The sequence below is a fragment of the Telopea speciosissima genome, chromosome 2, assembly GCF_018873765.1.
Source record: "Telopea speciosissima isolate NSW1024214 ecotype Mountain lineage chromosome 2, Tspe_v1, whole genome shotgun sequence".
NCBI lineage: Eukaryota > Viridiplantae > Streptophyta > Magnoliopsida > Proteales > Proteaceae > Telopea > Telopea speciosissima.
Window position 1 is genome coordinate 82062538 of NC_057917.1, and position 20116 is coordinate 82082653.

General features: G+C 38.1%; 2 protein-coding genes across 4 annotated transcripts; both read right to left on the reverse strand.

Annotated features, from left to right (window-relative positions):
* Nucleotides 1–550: 550 nt before the first annotated feature.
* On the reverse strand, nucleotides 551–19552 carry LOC122651280 (probable jasmonic acid carboxyl methyltransferase 2). 3 transcript variants are annotated; one of them, XM_043844614.1, is made up of 6 exons: nucleotides 19548–19552; nucleotides 14055–14153; nucleotides 13502–13906; nucleotides 13137–13391; nucleotides 12646–13018; nucleotides 551–604 (listed from the first exon to the last, which is right to left on the reverse strand). In XM_043844614.1, the coding sequence occupies exons 2-5, from the start codon at nucleotides 14127–14129 to the stop codon at nucleotides 12647–12649; spliced, it is 1107 nt and encodes a 368-aa protein (XP_043700549.1). In that variant the 5' UTR covers nucleotides 14130–14153; nucleotides 19548–19552; the 3' UTR covers nucleotides 551–604; nucleotide 12646. The 3 variants fall into 3 exon arrangements, with proteins under 3 accessions (XP_043700549.1, XP_043700548.1, XP_043700550.1); XM_043844613.1 differs by lacking the exon at nucleotides 19548–19552 and having other exon boundaries at nucleotides 14055–14218; XM_043844615.1 differs by lacking the exons at nucleotides 13137–13391; nucleotides 19548–19552 and having other exon boundaries at nucleotides 14055–14218.
* LOC122651226 (probable jasmonic acid carboxyl methyltransferase 2) lies at nucleotides 614–2151 on the reverse strand. The gene is made up of 2 exons (XM_043844531.1): nucleotides 1729–2151; nucleotides 614–1009 (listed from the first exon to the last, which is right to left on the reverse strand). Exons 1-2 carry the CDS (start codon nucleotides 2149–2151, stop codon nucleotides 614–616), a joined length of 819 nt encoding a protein of 272 aa, XP_043700466.1.
* Nucleotides 19553–20116: the final 564 nt, after the last annotated feature.

A 20116-nucleotide genomic window follows, 5' to 3' on the forward strand; every position in this document is an offset into this window, starting at 1 on the left:
TTTTGAAATTATGAAAAAAGTTACAATTAAAAAAATTGTAAAGAGATATTTAAACAAATAAGCATTTTCAAGGAATCATTTGTAAAAAACCCGAAAAATGAAAAAGAAGGGACAAAATTTACTTAAAAGTATTCCTTTTGTATTTTTTGTACGAACTTAAAGTATTCCTTCACCCTTTGGGCATCATTGCTTTTGGATGGGTCTCTGGACCTCTAAATTGTAGGGCAAGTAATAATGATAATATGTTAATAAAAAAAAAAATAATAATAAAATAAAATAAAATAATTTAATCTTTTACCTTTTGTGATTGGTGTGTAGTTTGTGTGATTACATTTTCATCAAAAAAAAAAAAATAAAAATAATAATAATAATAATAATGATAATATAAATTCGATCAACGAAAAATAAAGGTTAAGACTTTCTACCAACCACGCACATGTATCGGAAATCAACAAATTGCCATTAATCTGAATTCAAAATTACTACAACATCACTTATTTGATAAGGTTGACCATCGCCGTTAACCTTAGTTTAGCCAAAGCATTGTTTATTACTACTTATTTTAGATGGAAATTACTAAGAATTAACATTATTACCCTCTTCAAGTCTTAAATTAAGCTTCCATTCGATCACTTCCCTCTCTCAAGGCAATGATAAACATAATAAATTTACCCTCCTCCTTTGAGAGGTGGTTGCTGACATCCTCCGTGTACCTACTAAATAGGATGTCAATTACAGCATCCCCAAAGTGAGTAGCGAGCATGGATTCTAACGCAGCTCTTGTAAGTTTTGCCATTTTCTGTCCACTTAAAAATCTATCGGACTTCAAGGACTCTTTGATCATGTCATCATCGTCATCATCACTACTCGCATCCCAATTGACTTCAAAGATTTCTTGCTGATCAAGAGAAAATGATCCTTCTTCACAAACTATAGCCTCGAACTCTTTACGAGAAGGTACATAGTAAGGCAAATCGAATGAATCTACTTTAGCTTCTTCAATAAGACCCTGTTAAAACAAATTAATTAAGATAAATGTTAATAATTTGAATACCCATATATATATATATATATATATATATATATATATATATATATATATATATATTACAGGGAAGCAGTTCTCTGTCCGGGAGTGTGGCCTACGCCAGCACTCCCATGTGTTTATCTCTATCCTCCTTAAAACAAGAGGGCAAAAGTGTTTTTTCATATGAGAAGGAGAGAGATAGACTCATGGGAGTGCTGGCGTAGGCCACACTCTCGGATAGAGAAAATTTTCCCATATATATATTAATTTGTAACTAGGTTTGACAAAACCTATATAAGCCAACCTGTGAGACCAAGTCATTGAGTGACTTAGACAAGAGATCGAAAAAGTAAGAATGTTTGCCAAAGGGTTCTTCACTTCTCCTGCCTAATATTGTTAGGACCATTCGTCCTCCAGGTGTTACTTCCTTGGAACGCAAGCTAAGAAATAAGGAGAAATCCTTTTGATATTGCTCCAAGTATGCTTTCAACACACTCGAAGGACTGTTCTTTGCCAAGTAAATATTCCCCTTGTTACTCTCAACCAGTGAAGGAACCTGTCAGTATATATAATAAAATGGTTTTTTTTTTTTTTTTTACAAATTAGGGACATCTCATGATGAGCAGCAATCAGCTGAAAGCTGGATGATGATGAGAAATTAATTGAAGGGATAGTAGTTAATTAGTTACAAGGAAACGTACCTGAGAGAGCCAATTAAGGCTGTTAGAGGAATGAAAGAAGTCAATAGTTGAGGTTGGAAAGAGCCTGTGATAGAAAGAAGCAGGTACTCCTGTGATGGAACAGCACGGTCCAAACTTTTCACCCTTCTCCTTCTTTAGTTTCTCATAGAAGTCCGGCAAGTTCTTGAAAATGGTGTTGAAGTCATTAGTAGGAAGATCATTGAGGAACACTTGGAATTCAGGTGTACTAAGCTTCAACTCATGACATGTTTCATCGATAGCCTCAATGATCTCTGAGATCAACAGTAGGGTGTTGGGCCCTGAAGAGCACCCCAAATCTGCTACCCTTAAGCATGGACATAACTTTGTTTTATACAAATCTGTAATGCTCCCACTCACCACCGCCTTTCCCTTGTTTATCACCACTTTCTGAAAAACACTCATAATTTTCAATCTCTTAGATCGAAGAAATGGAAATGAAAGAATTTTGAGACAGAGAGGAACGTTAATTAACTAGTGTCTAATGTATGTATGTATGTATGTGTGTCTGTGTGTGCGTGAGTGAGACAGAGACAGAGACAGAGAGAGAGAGAGAGAACGAACTTGAAGTTTGGAGTTAGTAGCATAGCTATTTTCTCCATTCCCTCCTTTCATATGGAGAATTTTTGTAACTTCCATGACTTCTCTAAATTTGAAAACTCTTAAGCATCAACCTTGCAAGTACTGCAATGGGAATTATAATCAATGCTTGTATATATATACACGTTCAAGTGGATCAAGATCTTCTACGCGGCACGGCTGTTCGTCCTGTCTGTGCTGTGCAGACACAAGCAGTGCACAAAGATCATCTTATCCCCCACTCGGATAAGGCACTCGGGCAACGGTAAGTTGATCTTTGCACGCGACTCTCTGTCTGTGCAGCACAGGCAGGACGGGCAGCTGTGCATAGAGGATCCAAATCCCAAGATGGAGTTTTTACCACAAAAAAAAAAAAAAAAATTGGAAATTATAGGCTGTATTTTGTCCGGTGGGGGAGGAAACACAGCAGAGAGTGTTGTCAAAGTGGATTCAGATCTTGCATGGGCTAGAATAGCAGCCATCGTTCGGCCCAGTATTCTGGACATGACACTTGTCTTTCAATGAATCCAACGGCTATCTTTTGAAAAGTTTGAAATTCTTGCCTTAAAAGTGGGTGAAGGCTTTCAAACCAAGCCGGACCGATCGAACAAACCAAAACCGACCCGGCCCAGCTCGGTTTACCCTAAACAAAAATCATCGTCCTCCCCTCCAATGGCCCCTCCTCTACAAAACAAAACCGTAAAATGCGATGTTTGCACCCCCGAGAGAACCAAAAGTCGTCTTTTTCTTCCTCTCGTCTTGGTCCTCTCCTCACTCATGCCTCTCACTGTAAATGTCTTCACCAATCGAGGTCAAGGCTCCATTTGAGGCGACATGACCTAATGCTCTGCAAATCATCTTATGAAACTCCCCACTCGTCGCTAGAATGGTGCCCTAAGAGCAACCTTTGTCTCATCTCTCCTCTCCATCGTCCTCTTCCTGTGGTACGGTTCATCTTTGATCATTTTGGAGGGCTATTCAGATGTTTAAAATCATAATGGAATTGTGTCTCATTTTCATTCCTCAACGTTACCTTGATTGGATTTCGACATTAAAGTTCAGCTGTGAGCGAATCGATTCGAATCTGGAAATCTTATCAATTTTAGAATCTCTTTGGTGTGAAGCACTCATCCAGGAATTAGATTTCTTCACCATCACTCTTGGTGATTGCAAAACAACCTTTAACATTCTTTCACCGGTGGAAGAAATCTTGTAGCAAAGCAATTGAGAGGGAAGAAGAAGACGATGGCCCAAATCGATATTGAAACAGAAAATGAAACATTAGGGTTTCGTTCACCCTTTTGGTTAGGTGGTTTGTTTAAGAAAATTGACCATTTGGTCAGGTTCGATCCGGTCCGTGTCTGATTAAACATGGTCACTTACGCATCTAATATTCTAATGCCCACCGTCGGATGCTTCAAACCCCACCTGTCATGTACGTCAAGAATGCAGACCGGAAGATGGCTGCTATTCTAAAGGCCGTAGAAAATCTGAATTATGTCAGGGTTCTCTATTCTTCACTTCTTTTCTATACTGAAAGTACAACTGCCACCTCTTCTTTTCCTCTGGTAATTTAAAAGCTCCAAATTACCCAAAAAAAATAATAAAAAAAATAAAACTCAACGAGTCCAAATTATAAATCACACATTAAAGTAATATTTGGTATCACTTTGAGTTATTAATGTGAATGAGATGGGAGGGTGAGGCGACTCGGGGAGGAGCACGGTTGGCTATGGGGGTGGGGGCTGGGATTGTGAAAGGGATGGGAATGGGGAGGAAAGGGAGCGGCAGATGGGGTAGGGGGAGATGAAGAGGATACGATAGGGGGTGGGAGCGGGGGTGTCTGCTGAAGGGAATACGGGAGGAGGAGAAAAAGAGATTTTATTTTTTTGGTAATTGAGGAGAAACAGGGATGGAAGTTGTATTTTATGGGGGAGTTAAGATTTTAGAGTAAGAGTTTTTTAGTAAATATAGCTTTAAGTACAGGGGAGTGATAGTACATTAGTACCCATTTAACTATGTTCAAAATCTTTTAACGCAACTAAACTGAATAAAAAAAAAAGAGTTAATTATTCTTTATCAAAAAAATGTACTTGCATTTATTGAACCTGCTATGCTCCAATAACTGTGCATATAACCAAAAGGGGATAGTGGATTCCATGTGATCGGATCGGATCGGATCGGATCGGATCAGGTCTCAAAGTCGGACTACGTACGTAGACGGTGGGACCTGATCCAACTTCTTTTTTTGATAAAATGACCTGATCCAACTCGGGATATGCTATGTATATCTGACTGTTTTTTTGGTAAAGATAGATTGATATCTGACATCTAAATGGTTAAAATAAAAGGTTTTTGTTTTTTTTCTACTTTTTTATTCATAGAATGATAGAATGCTGATGTCCACATACAATAAAATAAAAGAAAGACGTTAATTCTACTGTTTTTCTTTTTTTGTTTGGGAAGTACAACATGTGAATACTCGGAAGTAGGGACCATATGTCGGTTGAATGGTTTTTTGTCTTTTGACAGATTCAGAAAAATACGGATTGAAAACATGTGACTACTGGGGATGAACGATCAGGAGAAGATTCAAGTGGGTATATGGAGCCAGAGCCAGAGCCAGAGCCAGAGCCAGGCTGGGAAGGACCCTTCATCCTTCTCACCCTGTCTCCCTCGGACCCTGATCTTCTATGGCACGTTGTCCGGAGCAGTTTGTGCAGTGCAGACTGTGTTATACGTGTAATGATTGTTTTACCTTCGTTTGATCAAGATGATGGGTAGAGGGTAAGGTGATCATTGTGCACATGACACAATCTACACCACGTAGGTCACTTCGGGCAACGCATCGTAGAAAATCTCGATTGGTCTCCCTCTTCTTCTATCATCTATTTCTTGTCAAGAATCTTTCATAGATCTCCATTAATGCTCAATTACACTATTCAAGGACCTCAATGAAACTTTAGTGTCACAAAGAATGGTAGGTGAAAGTGGATCAATGCACATTCAATCTCTCTCTCTCGCTTTCTCTTCTTTTCTTTTCTTTACTTTTCTCCTCTAGGGATTTCTCATTTTGCTTTTGGAGGACTTGGTGCAAATGAGTATTTTTATCACTTATATGGGCACACAAAATCCAAATTTTGATCATGACTTAATGTCCATCGGGTAGACCACTATTATATTACTTATTATCTTCACATATAATAAAATGTGGGTGACGTTTAAAGTTTATAATATATATAGTATATCAATATATATATATTATAGTATAACTTAAAACAGGGTCGGGCCGGGCCAGGCGTCAATCCTAGACCTACCCGACCCTGACTCAGAATCAGAAATTTCCAACCCTAGCCCGCCCTCAAGTCCAAATATCTCAACCCAAGCCCTGTTCGGGCTCAGGGCGGGTTCAGGCCGACAGGGCCAAACTTGCATCCCTACTTCATTGACAGATGTCTACCGTGGCGGTTGCTAAAGACCACCTGTAAAGACAGTATATGGCTGCGGTTTTCATAAATTGATGTACATGATGGGCCTGCAAGTGCTACGATGTTTTAAAACCATGACCGTTTATATATGTATGAGTGTGTTTATTACAAACCATCGTCATATTTAAACTGCGGCCATTTACCTAAGTTTAACTGTAGTACAAATGTAACCACGATAGAATGGTGTAGAGAGTTTTTTAAGTTTAGTGAAAAAGCTCTGGCTCTCTGGGGTAGATGGTAGGCATTCATTCCGAACTAAATTAAATTATTTCGTGTTATTGTGTAATTGGTTGCTTGATTTCTTCTTAATGGTTGGATAGTTATCCCCAACACTTTTCTACCCCCTTTTAAAGTAGTTCTCTTTTGTTCTTCTAACAAGAATTTATCTTCTCGACCACCATCATCTAACATCTTCAGATAAGGGAGATGAGAGAAAGGAGTAAATTACAGTCTTGTCCTTTCCCTTAAATCAGAGTCAATCGTTTTTATGTGAACACTTTTCTTCTGATCCACCACAATAATCATCGTATCATACCACACTCATACATATAAAATCCTATTTATATATGGTAAGGGCATGTAAGTAAAGGCCATTACTTGAACCTATTGAACATATTCCCACCATGGTTTGAGGAATTAGTATCGGATCGATCATGAATCAATATCAATAAAAATCTAATTTTTAAAACAGGGGTAAGTTTGACTGATCTAGATCGGTATTGGCAGAGACCGATACCGATACATATTACTAAAACCCTGATTCCCACCCTACAGATGACCACCATTTTACCCGGGTGGGGTCCAACACCCCTCCCCCTTATTAGAGGGACTGGGGAACTAGGCTGGGCAAGGAACTGGAGGAGATAATTTTTCCCCTTGCCCTGGCCTTTGCAAATATTGCATTCTTCACTTGTGCAAACTTTTTCTTCTTCTTCTATTTTATTTATTATTTATTATTATTTGGGAGAGAGAACGTTACCTGGGCGTTTGCGTTGCCTTTGCGCCCAGACACAGGAACACACGAAATGACCGCCCCCCCTCCACCCCTCTTGGGAAATTTTGATCCGCCTTTCCATGGAGGCAGAGCGATCTTTTTGTGCACCTTTGTGTTTGGGTGCAAGGGCAGTGCACCACACGTGCCTAAGTAGCATTCTTTCTCCCTTATTACTATTACTGTATTTTTGTGGTGTGGAGGGAGAGGGTTGGGGTTAGGTTTGAGAAGGGAAGGGGCAGTGCACCGCACATGCCCAAGTAACGTTCTTTCTTCCTTATTACTATTATTGCTTTTTTATGGTGTGAATGGGGAGGGTCAGGGTTAGGTTTGAGAAGGGAAGTAATAATAACGCATTTCTTCACACTGTGTTTTAAACTTGTATACCTCACTATCATGCACCATCAAGAAATCATAAGAGGACTCATTTTGTAGGGATGGTTGCTTCACCCTTGTTTAATTGATTGACATATCTAAAAAATCTTCTTGTGGTTTCTCTTTGTTTCCTTGCTTTCATGAAAGTATTTTTATACCACCCTTCAGAAAAAGAAAAAAAAAAATACATGAAATAGAACAGAAAGTATAGAGCATAGTTGGAAAAGCAGCTGGTTTTGATATAGGTGAGTCATCCAAGTTGAGTAAAAAAACATGAAACCTGATTAGGAGTTATGAAGACTCGGCTAGGTTTATGAAATGACCAAACTAGGTCCTAGTCAGTCCGAGTTTCTATTGACTCAGTGTTTTTGCCCAAATCATTTGAAACACACGGAGTCTAATGTTTTTTTCATCGGACCATATACTATTGATAGACCATAAGTTTGGCCTACAACTAAACAAAACCTTAGAATTTTTATTTTTTGTCTACAATGTTGACTCCTTTTTCTTTTCACTATGAAGCAACCATAGCCTTATAAGTCCCTCCTTACTTGGAGAAGGAGAAGACAGAAGATATTGACAAAAAAGAAATAGACTTGCCCTAATTAGGTTTGAGTCACGCATCAGGTTTTAAAAAAGACGAGTTGAATCGAAAAACCTGATTTTCCAACTGTGATAGAGAATAGTACATGCTTAATGATATGCACCCCTCCACAATTACAGTATCATTTATTAAAGACGAGGACCATCGATTTTATTGCTAGCCAAAGCATAAATACATTTTGGGCCCCTATTATTTATCACTGGTGGAAATAGCATAGATTAACATTATTTTTACACTCCTTTTTTTTTGGTAAAGAACAGACTTATTTATTTATGCGTGTCCAGCGCAAGGAATCGGAGTTACATAAATCTGAAATCCAAGGAGAGGAGATGGGCCATACTGTCTCACACGTTAAAGACAGGGCCCTCTGAGCAAGAGAGTCAGCTACGCTGTTAATCTCTCTTGGAATGTGCTGAAAAGAACAAACATTAAAGTAAGCAGACAGGGCTTTGATGTCTCAAACAATGCTGATGACTTCAAGAGGAGGAGGGTGATCTCCAGCAAGGCTAGAAATGATAGATAAGCAATTTGACTACACCACAATATTTTCGAGACATTCAGCAATGCAGTAGAGAAGCCCCCATCACGAATGGCCAAGGCTTCACCGACTAGGGGAGAAGAGAAGGACACCGGCTTAGAGACTGCAAGGACTAACTGCTGCCCATGGGATCTGATGACAAGCCCAATGCCCCCTTTCCCATTGTTGAAAGCAGCATCCGAATTGAGCTTGAACATTGAGATGGGAGGAGGGGACCACACAATGCCTTCAGATGGAGGTGTGGGGAGACGGCTAGGGACACGAGGCTTCGGGGCCAAAGTGACAGATAAAAACTCCTTAGCTGCTAGATCTGATTGCCTAATCACTTCGACAGGTGGCCGATACAACCCATTGAGAACCAGGTCATTCGTGGAGCACCAGATGTACCACAGAGAATGAAGGAAATACGACAAGTGATCTCTCTATACGCCCTCTCAAGGAAATGACAAAATTAACAAACTTACCCTCCTCCTTTGAGAGGTGTTCGCTGACATATCCGATGTACCTACTAAATAAAACATCCATTTTTATAGCATTTCCAAAGTGGTAAGCGAGCAAGGGTTCAGTCCCAGGTCTTACAGTCTTAGCCACTTTCTGCCCACTCATCATAAATCTATCCAACATGAATTCTTTGTTGCCATCATCATCATCATCATCACTCGTATCCCAATTGACATCAAAGATCTCTAGTTGATCTACATAAAACGATCCTTCTACACAAACTATAGCCTCTAACTCTTTACTAGAAGGAATATAGAATGGCAAATTGAATGAATCCACTTTAGCTTCTTCAATGAGACTCTAAAAAAAAAAATTAAGGAAATTAATTTTAATAATTTTGAACATTAATTATTAGCAGGAGGCCACTTGGCAAGTTAGGATCAGCTATCCATACGGGGAATAGAGGGGACAGATCCCAATTTTCCATGAGCTATGAAACCCATGTCCCATATGGAGGGTTCAGATCTATCTCCACCGTCTCCAAGAAGTGGGGAGCAATTCTGAACAGGCTTGAAATTGCAAGTAGCATTATGATACATTTTAAAATCAATCATATTTTAATTTTGTTTTCAAAAAAACTCATGCTAACAAGATAAGATAAGGTAAAAGACGAAAACGGGTTAGCTGGGCAGGCAGGCAGGGAATGCAGGAGCGAAGAGCTAACAAGAGAGGAAGAAGCCACTGAAAATTGGGGAAACTGAAAGTGATAAGATCGAATTGACGTAGGGGCAGTGTCGTAAAGATTGGTTTCGTAAGCCTCTATTTCGCATTGAGGCTGATGTAATGGATGACATCATCTACCCACTCAGTGGTTGTTACGTAAACAATTTTTCGTCATAGAGGCTGATGTGATGGCCGACATCGTCTAAACACACTGGTTTGATATCGGATTCGATATGATTTGGATTTAATTTACCATATCTGTACACATAATTATAGAAAAACCAGTATGCTTTTTTCGTTTTTCTGATTTTCGGGTTGATATTTGTTTCTTATTAGTTCATATCGGTTTGGAATAGTTTTGGTTTGATTTTTATGTTGGTTGTAGTTTCAATCAATTTCAACGTGTTCTACTTTATGTTGGTTGCACAATACCATAATCAATAACCAAATCAATAAGACTTTGGCTTAGTTTGTGTAGACATTGCATTTTGACACATTGGTGGGACTTTCTATCTATGATGATTAAGGCTCAGCTTCTTACCAAAAACAGATTAAGGCTCAGCTGACTCCTCTAACGATTGAGTGGTTAAATAATTGTTTAACCCTGGTCTAATTTCAATACCCAAACCTATTCAAATAGAGCTAAGACTCTTATAGTAATCTTATTTAGTCATTTTGAACAGTTACACAAATTTTCACCCCAATCCGATATCATTTGTAAAATTGACCATTTTTCTCTTGGTATTTTCTCGATGGCTTAATCTTCTCGATTTAAACCAAAATTCTTAGGTGGTACACATGACACACATGATCATTACTATGCCACCGGATGTGCACCACCGCCCTGCCGATACTGCAGAGGATTTTAATAATTTTGAATTGGATGAGTATGCAAGACATGGATTAGATTGACATCATTCCACCTCACTTTAGAGAGCTTTTGCTACAGTAAAGCTTTGGGTTCATATAGTTTTGTTGCCACTCCAAAAAGAATAGCCCAGAGCCCATGGATAAAGAAAAACCGTTTCAACACGTAATTTACTTAAAAAAAAAGAAAAAACCGCTTTGCTAGTGGACAAGACATGAATTAGATTGATTGAATGGTCGTTTATGGAAAAGAAGTGACCAATAGAGCTTTTTGTTTAATGGAAAAGAACTGAAGAATAGAGCCTTTCCTTACCGACGTCGGCCTCGAGAAATCTGTCTTTCTTCAAACGTGAAAGAGGTGTTGCATGCATCAGCCCGTTCACACTGGTATTCTATATTTGCCACAGTTGTCAAATTTTGGATGGATGTACATCTCCATCATCCCTTATTGTATGGTATTCGGCTCTCCTCCAGCGGGTGGTGGGAGTTGGAAGATCCAGTCCAACAAAAATAGGGGTGTTTGGGTCATTTTACAGGCGGGTCTTCCTATGAAATGACCAAACCTATCCTCTCTGTTTTTACTAGACTGGATCCTCTAGACACCCACCACAGCTAGAGGAGATGAGACAAGTCCTATTATATGCCCATGAAATTTTATCCTAAATAGATTCTTACACTAGCTACAAAGTTGGATAAAAGCTCAAGGTGTAAGTAAAACATTTCAACAATAAAAAAAAATTATCCATGAAACATCAACAAAAAAGAAAATCACGAATTGGACACCAAAATTGATATGTGACTAATCCATTAGGTTGTCTATGTAGACAAAAGTTTTTTCTCCGTAGAGGATGATGTGTTGTGATTTCAACCATATGATTATATATCTAGGTAATGGTTTGGATCATAGTTAGGAGGCAAAAAACGGTAACGAATTGTAAGCGAATGGTCAAAAAAACAAAGAACAGTAAAAAATGGAAAACAGACGGTACAGGTTTTGAACGTTCATATTTCAAAAAAATAAAACAAAAAAAATGACATTATTCTCATATAAATGGAGGAATTTCTACTTGAATACTTACTTTTAATGTTTAAAACTACTGTAACATTCAAAATTAATCCATATATATTCCACAACCCATTGTAAATTCCAAGATATGTCATGTAATATCATCAAATATCAATTCCCAATGCATAAACCATAATGTCCAAAGTGTTGTTGAGCAATGTGGCTTGGCTATGGTGTTGCTCATTGTTGTCAACACACCCAACTCACTCATGGAGTGATACATGTTCATATGGAGTTGGGAGTTATCGCTTTACTTAGAAATATTTTTCAGTAGATGCATTAGTTTGTAGCTCAATTTTGGGGTCCATGCAAAAACCTTGAGTTGAAGTCCTTCGAGTCATCTTTAAGTCGATGAAACAAACCGGTCGATCGAAGTTAAGGGAATCAGTATGGACGATAAGCAATTATGTATAAAAAAAACGTTAAAAAACAAAAACGCGTTTAAAATGGAAAGGAGGCCGATTGTCATTTTTTACAGTTTGTTTGAGGAACAAATGAGAATACACATCTAAAACGGTAAAGTATGGCAACACCGTTTTAAATGGGTTTTAAACGCATTTACTAACTAGAGTTTGAATTGGTCACATGTAAAATTTCACTCAGATTCAATCATATACCTTCTCATGCATGAGGTTTTGTACGGATGAAACTTGGTTGCTGCCCGGGTTGCAGCCATGTTCCTGCAGCTCCAATCATATCTGCCAACTTGGAATCTGTTAGGGTATTTTGAAAATACTGAAACCTAAGGGGTATGTGTGAACCCAAAGAGCAAGGGAATTATTTCAAGTTGACTCCCTCGATTGGAGGTAGCAGGAACATGATGGGGTTGCACAATTTTTTCCTGCTTGTACTCTCTGTTAGTGGACCTGAATTGTTTGACAACCTTTTTCCTTTTTTGTTGTTAAATATTTTCCTTTTATAGTTAATTTCTCCTAGTTTTCTTGCTTTATTAATGAAGTGTTTCCTTTCCTTAAAAAATGTAACATGCAATAGAAGGGAGAATAAAAATATAGAATAACTTGCCATCAATTTGCCTCCAAAATCACAACATCATACATTGAAAAGATGGATCTGGACCATTAACATTTTCTTTCTAATACCACAAGAGGGTTGGCTACTTAAGTGCCAGCTAAAGAAGCATAAATACATATTTACTACTTGTGATGATTGAGATGATGAGTAGATTAACATTAATCTAGCTAGCCCTCTTCAAAGTCCCAAATAAGTTTCATTTCCCTTTCAAGGAAATGACAAAATTAACAAACTTACCCTCCTCCTTTGAGAGGTGGTCACTCACATACTCCATGTACCTATTGAACAAAATATCAATTACAGTCTCCCCAAAGTGACAAGCGATCATGGGTTCTGCCACTGCTCTTACACATTTTGCCATTTTCTGTCCACTTATAAATCTATCAAACATGAACCCAGCTTTGTTGTTGTCATCATCATCATCACTCCCATCCCAATTGACATCAAAGATCTGTAGCTGATCAAGATAAAACGATCCTTCTTCACAAACTACAGCCTCTAACTCTTTATGAGAAGGCATATAGAATGGCAAATTGAATGAATCCACTTTAGCTTCTTCGATGAGACCCTAAAACAAATTTAAGAAAATTTTAATAATGATTTTGAACATTAATTAAGAAGATCATACACAGGGGATTGATCAATAATAAGCAGTAGTACTAAATTAATAAGCATAATATACCTACCTCTAAGACCAAGTCATTAAGTGAGTGAGACAAGAGCTCCCAAAAGTAAGCCTCTTTACCAAAGGGTTCTTCACTTCTCCTCCCTAACATTGTTATAACCATTCGCCCTCCCCGTGTTATTTCTTTGGAACGCAAGCCAAGAAATAAAAAGAAATCCTTTTGAAATTGCTCCAAGTAAGCTTTGGTCACACTAGGAGGACTTGTGCTTGCCAAGTAAATATTCCCCTTGTTACTACTTTCAACTGTGGGAGGAACCTATATATATATATATATAGTAATTAATAAAGGATATCATTAAGTAAGTATGTGGTAGAGGAGATGGAATGGAGAAACTAATTATTATTATTAAGTTGCAAATTATTAACCTGAGAGAGCCAATGAAGGCTGTAAGAGGAATGAAGGAAGTCTATAGTACTGGTTGGAAAAAGCCTGTCATAGAAAGAACCAGGTAATCCAGTGATGGAACATGGCCCAAACTTATCACCCTTCTCCTTCTTTAGTTGATCATAGAAGGCAGGCAAGGTCTTGAAAATGGTGTTGAAGTCATTAGATGGAAGATCATTGAGGAACACTTGGAATTCAGGCGTAGTAAGCTTCAACTGATGACATGTTTCATCAATAGCATCAATGATCTCTGAGATCACCAGTAGGGTGTTGGGCCCTGAAGAACAGCCCAAATCTGCAACCCTTAAACATCGAGGTAAATTGGTGGTATACAAATCTGAAATGCTCCCAATCACCACTGGCTTTGCCTTGTTTATCACTAGTTCCTGAAAGGACCCAATTAAGTTCAAATCTCTTGGAAGTAATGAAAATGAAAGAAAATTAGATAGTCTCTGTGTGTGTGTGTGTGTGTGTGTGTGTGAGAGAGAGAGAGAGAGAGAGAGAGAGAGAGAGAGAGAGAGAGAAAGAGAGTACTTGAAGTTTGGAGTTAGTAGCATAGCTAGTTTCTCCATTCCCCCAATTCATGTGAAGAACTTGCTGGACTTCCATGACTTCCCAAGTATTGGCAAAATGCTCCAAATCAAAGTAGATCCCAGCAAGGTTGATAGCTAGCAAGGCAATACTGCTGGCTTGGAAATTGGAAGTTATGTTTCTCTTCTATATATAAGCTCTGGATGAATATCCTAGACCACATGCTGGGCATCCCTCCCGTTAATCACATTTTTTAGTTAATTAAGAGAAATTTAATATATGTTAGAAAGACATGAATAGGTTAGCAGTGTAGTTGACTTGATGTCTCTCTGTCTCTCCAAATGAAATAATTCTTCTTTGGAATTTTAAGGACCTCGCACTGATTAGTCTTTTGTAGAGTGGTGAAGAGGGTTCACGCTGTCAAAATCCACAGCCTGATTACAGTAAAAGAAAGGGAAAGGAAATAGTAATTTGATTATGTCCCAGGAACTTGTATGGTAACTTGTATGGTAATTAAAATTTCCAAATGAAATCTTTATTTTCTTTTATAAACCCAAGTAATTTGATTATATTCACCAAAAAAAAATTTGATTATAATAATTCATTTTAATTTTATTCCTCCCCCACCCCCCCCCCCTTAAGATGAAGCCATACAAAAATCTTATATTTTTTCAGGGAGAGAACGCTAACTGGTGTTGTGCGTGGTCATGTACCTACCTGTGCCTAGACAGCTGCATCCTTGAATCTTTTTACCTTTTTAGGGGATGCAATGATCTTTTCATGTTGGACTCTGTGTTTGGGTGTAGTTACACGCCGACACACAGCACAATCCAGATCGTCTACGGCCTGCCTGCCCGTAGCAGCCATAGCAGCACACTAATGAGGCGAGGCGTAATGACCGCCTTACCCCTGCCCGAGCACCTTGCCCGAGCAGGGGTAAGGCAGTCATTATACCTCGCCTCATTAGTGCGTTGTTATGGCCGCTACAGACAGCAGGCCGTAGACGATCACGATCCCACATAGCACTGATTAGCATTCCTTTTCTCACGTTTTTCAGGTGTGAATTCAGTATCTGGCACATATAACTGGACGGCATCCCACCCATGTAAGATTCTCTTGAGAATGATGAAATTAATTTGGACCACATACTAAACGTGCAACATGCATGGGGTAGGGAATCAGGTATATATGGTTGTGATGAGTCAATCATGATGTGGCATTGCGCACCTAAAGGTACCTCCGCCACTTCCTTAAAACAGTTGTGATAGGGAAAATTATCACTTCAATTTGCCTGTTCCCCCCCCCCCCCCCACCTTTATTAGATGGAATTGAGAAAATTAAGGAATAGACAAATTGAGGGGATAAAGTTCCGATGTGATAAAGGTCGAAGAGGTTGGACAAAATTTCGTTTTCTCTAGCTACGCCTCAATAATAATTGTGTTGGGAGCTTAGTTAGTAAATTCGCGTATCATACGCGTATTATATGCGTCCCCATATTTTTAAACGTATAATATTCCCGTTCCTTTCGATTTTTTCCGTATTTTTATAAAAAAATGTGTTTTTTAATCGATCATACGCATATTATACGTTTTTTTTTAAAAAAAAAAATTACCCAAAAGATTAGAATTTAGGGAAACGATTTCACTTTTCCTTTCGTCCCTTTCGATTTGCGTTGAACATCCAACTATAGCAGGCAACAGTAGCCGCCCTCCATCTCCAATCATCCTCGCCATCTCCGTTCAACAAAGCGGCACTTAAGTCTTGTACTCTCCTCTTGTTTCTCTGGTCTTTGAACTTTGATGGTGGTAGTGAAGCAAATGAATCTGGTGTGATATTGGCGAGAACGGCTCAATCTCTATTCTATTTTATTCTTGTTTTTCTGTCTCTTGTAGCTAATGTGTACAGTGGAGATCCATATTTGGAACTCTCCCTCTTGTCTTGTGTTGGTTAATTAGTGGGAACTCATCCCCCTTCACAAGAACACATCTGGTTAAAAATATATGGTTATCTCATTGTAGATAGAAAGAAATGTAATGTTGGAAGAATGATTTAATGATAAGGTAATCAACTTGCTCATGTCATTTTCAGACAATCTACATTCATTTTTTGTAGATTATTGATATTTTGGTATGTTAAATGATAATCTTAGAGATGTTATATAGCATATTATATTATTGTGTTTATTTTAGTTAATAAAATCATGATATTATTTTGTTTATTAGGTGGTGAATGCATGTTATATAATGAATATATGTCCGTTTTTTTAAAAATATTATTGCCATCTATGTTGTATTATACCCGTATTAAACGCGTACCATATTATTACTGTATGCGTTTTATGAAGCCAGATTTTTGAAAAGTATTATTACCTTCTAATCCGTTTAATTGCCGTACGTATCCGATCCCGTTCAATTGCCGTTCCCGAACTTACTAACTAAGGTTGGGAGTTGGGACTTCGAAGAATATCGTATCATTTTTTATAGAAAAAGATACGGAGTTTTCAATACTATTATTATGAAATTAATTTGGACCCCGCCCAGTTGGGCTCTAGCATAAGTCCTGGGAAGGTTACTGATTCGATCCTCCTATAACAATCTGACTCTTGCACCAAAATCAAAAGACTACTCTCACCCAACCACAAGAAATGTTGGAAGAGCAAATCTAGGTGGGGGTACTTATGACATTACATAGGAATAAGCATTATTGTGAGAAGTATGTTAATATATACTGAGTTTCCAATATTATTTTATTGTACAATTTGTCAATGGAAACTTTCGTAAAAGGATCGAGTTTTATTTCACCGAATTTGTCATGGGCAATGGTATTGTCAATTGACCACAGGAAAGAGTAGTTTTGATTTCGTTTATCGAGTATGAGTTCAATCATGAGATTGCTTCATTAGGGTGAAGGAATTCTTTTCTATCTACGGGTCAACGAAAACTTTCACCTTCGTAAAAATTCTTGGCCAAAAAATGTTTGAAATGGAAAAGAAAGAGATCTTTGAGCCCCCAAGGTAATTTATGTCCTCTCATAATGATTTTTACATATACATTTTGGAAGAAAAAAAAATGTTGTCTAACAGCATGGCGCCTACTCCTTGAAACACATGAGACAAATTGACTACCCCATCCCCTGAATGTGAGAAATCCCGCTCATGTTGATGTTCCATGCACGTTGTGATTGACCCTCGTGATGACACAGCGGCCACATTGCCAAACAGAGAACCCTCTCTCTTAGTTTTTTAAAGAGAGAGAGAGAGAGAGAATGAAAGAATGAATTTCTCTTCGCCCACGGTGACTAGATAACCTTTTAAACCATGAAATCCAACCATTGGATTGGACTAGAGAAGGTACACTCAACAATGTACAACAGGGAAGTCAAACTTTAATAAAGAAATGACCGTCCTCGGTGGTTCAATACTAGGGTCACATCATAATGGATCAGAGATGCTCTCTTAATCTGAGTTGGTAAAAGAATTTGTTAAAAATTGAAGGGGAAGTTTTTGGAACCAAAGCCTCTCCCACACGGATGCCTCTCCAGCATGTATCCGACGATTGGGCGCACCTAATGTGCATCGTGATACGCATCCCAACACTTATCATGTGTGCGTCCATTCGTTTGATGCACATTGAAGAGGCACCTGCACAAGAGAGGATTTGGGTTAAGGTTTTCCTTCACCACATGGTGAAAGAACCATACAACTATCAATGGTTGTATTTCTTCGCCCTTAGTCCCTTACTTATGAATTATCGAGCATTGGGACTTATGAATTATCGAGCATTTCCCTTGACTGTTGCATGATACCCTATGGACACCAATAGGAGGTCTCAATAAATGGATTCTTCCTTGATCGGGACCGTAACTGAATATCCGTCCAAAATTATATATAAATATCTCTGATCAAGAAAGAAAAGAAAATTTTTGACCAAGAAAATTCATGATGCACACAAAACTACATTTTTTGATAGAAAATAATTTTTTTTAAAACAAGAACTACTACACATAGTAACATCTATATGGCAAAGATGTGGAAGCCATGGATTGGTGAGAAACCAAACTCCAAGAACCAACCCGGCCAAGAAATCCACCACAACATCGAAGGACCTTAGAATAAAAGAGAAACTATATAATCAAAAGACATCTATCTGCACATAAAGAACCTCAAGTCCAGCTCATATTCACATACGGGAACTTACGAGAATGACTCTCAACTGTTTAAATGGAATTCACTTTGTGAGACCCACATGGATGGATTCCATCTGAACAGTTAGGAACCGTTTTCGTTCACGAACCCAGCATAGTGTTCCGATAAAACGTGAGCCCATCCTCGTGTTCCGACAATGAAAACTACATCTCATTCTCAAGTTACATCATCGTGAGAACCTCGTGTTCCGATGTCGTGTTCAGATGAAAAGAAATATTGACATTCCATAATTAGTGACTTAGTGTGTGGTGAAGGTGAAGGTGAAAGCCTGAAAGCCTTGCCACACATCACGTTGTCAAGCCAGTTAGTACAATTATTGTGCTTATCCACAAAAAATAAAAAAAAAAAAAAATAAAAAAATATATATATATATATATATAATTATTGTGAACATATCACTTTTCAATGAAAAGAAATACTCGACTGTCTGTAAGTTTTGTCGTTTTGATCCAGACTAGCAACCTAACCGGATTGTGTGAATGCTTTCCTAGAGTATGGGGACTTGGGGACCATGGATCTTTCCCTGGGTCTTACGTATCTATTTGTTTCATGTCCAATTAAAGGTTGATGTTGCAATTCTATTATTGGCTAGGGAAGTAATTCTCAGTCCGAGAGTGTGGTCTATACTAGCATTTTCATGTGTCTATCTCTCTCCTCCTCAAAATAAGAGGGCAAATGTTTCTTTTCATATAGATAAGAAAGAGATAGACTCATGGGAGTGCTGGCATAGGCCACACTCTCGAACAGAGAACTTTTCGTGTGGCTCCTGCACTAGCATGGGGTTAATGAGAACATAAAAAATATCAATATTTGGAATTTTTATGTCATGGAAATCGAACAGTAATTTTTTGCACTCTTGTGTCCAGGTGTAGAATTCATGCGATCAGGCAATGTTCTTTTTCCATTAGGCCCCATTTGTTTAGAGGAGACTTATGTGGGGTGGGAAAATGTTGATGTAACACTTCAAAATCCCCACCCAATCTGATTTAGTTAATTTGTGGTGGGGAACTTACAAAAGTGCAGGGGACCAGGACATCATTAATTGTTGTCTGTTGATATGGTATTTCAAAATCTCACCTCTTTGCTATCCAAAGTCCAACCAAACACCAATAGGACTTTGATTACTAATATTCATGGGAAAAGTTACTTTATCTCAATTTTACCTCAACATTTCCACCCCCAAAACAAAACTCTACCGATATGTGGATCCCATCTTTCCAACAATCCCACCCCACCTTCCCCTCTAAACAAACAGGCCTCAAGGATTTTCTTGGAATTAGTTGGCCATCAACCACAAATTCAATACAGTCCATGTGCCCTTTTAATAGTCTCAGATTTTTTTTTTAATTATTTGATTTTCCTCTTGGTAAGTCCTCTTAGGTTGAAACTTGACTTGTGAACAAATTGGCCGGAGATTAAACCGTATGTGCATCAGCAATGAGTTAGAGAAATTAATACTAAGTAACCAACCGATGAAATGGATCCGGATTATACATGCAAAATGATAAGATTTTACCCACAAAAAAAAAAAAAAGAAAGCAAATTCTGTTATACTATAAGGGCAAAAAAGTAACATCACAATTTCTTTTTCACCAACTTTGATTACAACAAACTTTTTCCTATACAGTAACACATAGCAATGAAGTTATCTCAATTAGATTTGCCAATATTGTCTTGAAATAGATAAGAATAGCTAAATAAGTTACAGCAATAGTGAAAGCAGTGTAAATGATGCATTGCATTGGCCTGCAATAGAACAATCCTTGTGTGCTGCCTCTTGGTACTTCAAGAGATTTAATTTAAGGACTAAACTTTCCCTTCTCTACTGGTGATGTGATCATGTTATTGGACTCTTATGGTT

Coding starts and splice junctions, on each gene's coding strand:
- LOC122651280 (XM_043844614.1), bottom strand. CDS start 14,129: ATGGAAGTCCAGCAAGTTCTTCACATGAATTGGGGGAATGGAGAAACT. Junction 13,907..14,054: donor CTACTAACTCCAAACTTCAA/GTACTCTCTTTC, acceptor GGGTCCTTTCAG/GAACTAGTGATAAACAAGGC. Junction 13,019..13,136: donor TTAATGACTTGGTCTTAGAG/GTAGGTATATTA, acceptor AATTTGTTTTAG/GGTCTCATCGAAGAAGCTAA.
- LOC122651226 (XM_043844531.1), bottom strand. CDS start 2,151: ATGAGTGTTTTTCAGAAAGTGGTGATAAACAAGGGAAAGGCGGTGGTG. Junction 1,010..1,728: donor GCCTTAATTGGCTCTCTCAG/GTACGTTTCCTT, acceptor TTGTTTTAACAG/GGTCTTATTGAAGAAGCTAA.